The 2,216-nt window shown below is 39.4% G+C and overlaps 1 protein-coding gene across 1 annotated transcript; it reads left to right on the top strand.

The window, feature by feature from the left end:
* Positions 1–572: 572 nt before the first annotated feature.
* Positions 573–1,657, top strand: LOC133889376 (defensin Ec-AMP-D1-like). The gene is made up of 2 exons (XM_062329913.1): positions 573–683; positions 1,425–1,657. The coding sequence occupies exons 1-2, from the start codon at positions 617–619 to the stop codon at positions 1,589–1,591; spliced, it is 234 nt and encodes a 77-aa protein (XP_062185897.1). The 5' UTR covers positions 573–616; the 3' UTR covers positions 1,592–1,657.
* Positions 1,658–2,216: the final 559 nt, after the last annotated feature.

Genomic DNA, 2,216 nt, shown 5'->3' with positions numbered 1-2,216 from the left:
CGGTTCCTTATGTGAACCGCCTGTGGAAATAGCTCCATTTCTGCAGGTAGTTCATATAAGGAAACATTTGTGAAAATAGTCCATTTTTACAGGCGGTTTCTTATGTGAACCGCCTGGGAAACTGGAGCTATTTTCACAGGCGGTTCACATAAGAAACCGCCTGTGGAAATTTGTTTTCACAGGCGGTCCTCAGCCGCACGGGGACGCAGCCACATTCTCAGGCGGTTGGTCCTATGAAGCGCCTGTAGAAATGAAATCTAGGTGCCTCGAAAAATAGCTTTTGTAATAGTGGATGACGTTGACTTTCTATTATTTTTTCTTGATTAAATAGAGAAATTACCTTATTTTAGCAAGCAAGCCATCTTGAAGCATAACCTGAATTTCTAAGGTAGAACAACATAGCGTGGCATGTTGCACCCGGTGGTTGAATGCTAAAAATATCCAGTTATATATAGAGCTACATGTTCGTGTGTGGATAATCGTGGTGCCACATGGTGCTTGGGCCTTGCATGACGATGCCGTTTGCGCCTATATAAGCAGTGCACAATCACCGTTGTAACCTCCGTTCATTACCCCAGAGAAGTGCGTACAGTAAAAAATAAATAAAGGGTAACTAATGGAGTCCTCACGCAAGTTCTTCCCGGCTGTCGTCATCCTACTGCTGCTCGTTGTCATGGCCACTGGTACGTGAATGCGTCAGACCTTAATAATTCGTTTTGGTAAGCAATTCTTTTGGCAGTTCAGACGGCAGAAGAATACATGCATGTTTGGATGCCCTGTCATCTTGGAATTTGTTCTGAAGCTATGTACACGGTTGAAATACCACACATTATTTACATTTATTTTGAAATCAGATCCTTTTCAATAGTTTATAACCCTATATATAAAATTTGTAATGTATTTAGATATAGTGCTTAATTCTAATGTCATAATCAATAGGGAAGAGAGTGTTTCACATCAATCATCGCTTCAATGCACTTCATCTTAGGAAACTAACTCGATCAACTCACTATTACATCTGGTTTTAGCCCTCTACAACTTTTACCTCTTAATTTTTATCATAATGTATTATAAGTTCCAACAAAAGTACAATATTAAAAAGTACTCTTTGAGAAGTTTTTTATCAATTTTAGAAATAATGCAAGTAGATCCAATCCAGAATAGTATGTATTTGTGACCGGAGGGACAGTGCCAGAGTATGCAGAAGTGAACCATAATTTTTTTGATAGTAATGTTACACTACGACCTATGTCATTTGAGAATGTGATATGGCTTGGCTAGATCTAGCTGAAGTGTGGCAGGCATTTGGATAAACAACTGGGAGAGATTAGGTCCATTATCTAATGTGGACCTATGATTAGTATGGCACTGTATATATATTCTTAAGTATACCCCACTAATGCATTTCTTATATGTGTTGTCAGAGGTGGCGCCAGCGCTGGCAAGGAACTGCGAGGCGAAGAGCGCCAAGTTCCATGGGACATGCCTGACGGACAATGAAAACTGCGCCAGCATGTGTCGGACTGAGGGTTTCTCCAGCGGTGACTGCAGCCCCTTCCGGCGTCGCTGCATCTGCACGAAGCCATGCTAGGCGGTCAGATTATGTGAAAGGCAGCCTTCAGTGCTGCTGGTCCACGTATGGTACCTGAAATAAAACTCCAGCTTGAAGACAGGCGCTTTAATTATATCAGTTATAAACATGCACGTAGTATTTGCTTCCAGTAATATAACGCAGTAAGTGCTATGAGATGGACCATGCATGCCATGATGCAAGCGTTTATTGGATCATAATTATGTTTTTCCTGAAAATGGTATATATTAATCTTTTTTCCTCTTTGTATTTCTTAATTTGTTTCAATTTACTCACGACATTTCTTAGTGTAACTCTTGATTCTTGTAATCACCGGCACTCGTAAATATAACCCCTTTAGTGCACGTAATCTCTTAGGTTGGTTTCAAGTACACACGACTGGAATTAATATATAAATGAACGAACTTAAAAATATGGAGCAACTAAACATGTTTGTTAGATATGTATGTTGCATTGTTGCTCCAACTTTCATTGAAGCCCTATCCAATATCTATTCCTTTTTTCCAGGAAATGTGATATAATCTTTCCGTTCTTTTTTGCTTGCCTTTCTAGAATTCATGCATTTAAACTTTCTTTCATATTTAGATAGTGTAAGTATAACTCCTAGCCCAATAAAAAATGTGGA

This window comes from Phragmites australis, chromosome 13, assembly GCF_958298935.1.
Source record: "Phragmites australis chromosome 13, lpPhrAust1.1, whole genome shotgun sequence".
Lineage (NCBI taxonomy): Eukaryota > Viridiplantae > Streptophyta > Magnoliopsida > Poales > Poaceae > Phragmites > Phragmites australis.
Note: the sequence above shows the minus strand (reverse complement) of the source record. Positions and strands in the feature narration are given on the sequence as shown.

Coding starts and splice junctions, on each gene's coding strand:
- LOC133889376 (XM_062329913.1), top strand. CDS start 617: ATGGAGTCCTCACGCAAGTTCTTCCCGGCTGTCGTCATCCTACTGCTG. Junction 684..1,424: donor GCTCGTTGTCATGGCCACTG/GTACGTGAATGC, acceptor ATGTGTTGTCAG/AGGTGGCGCCAGCGCTGGCA.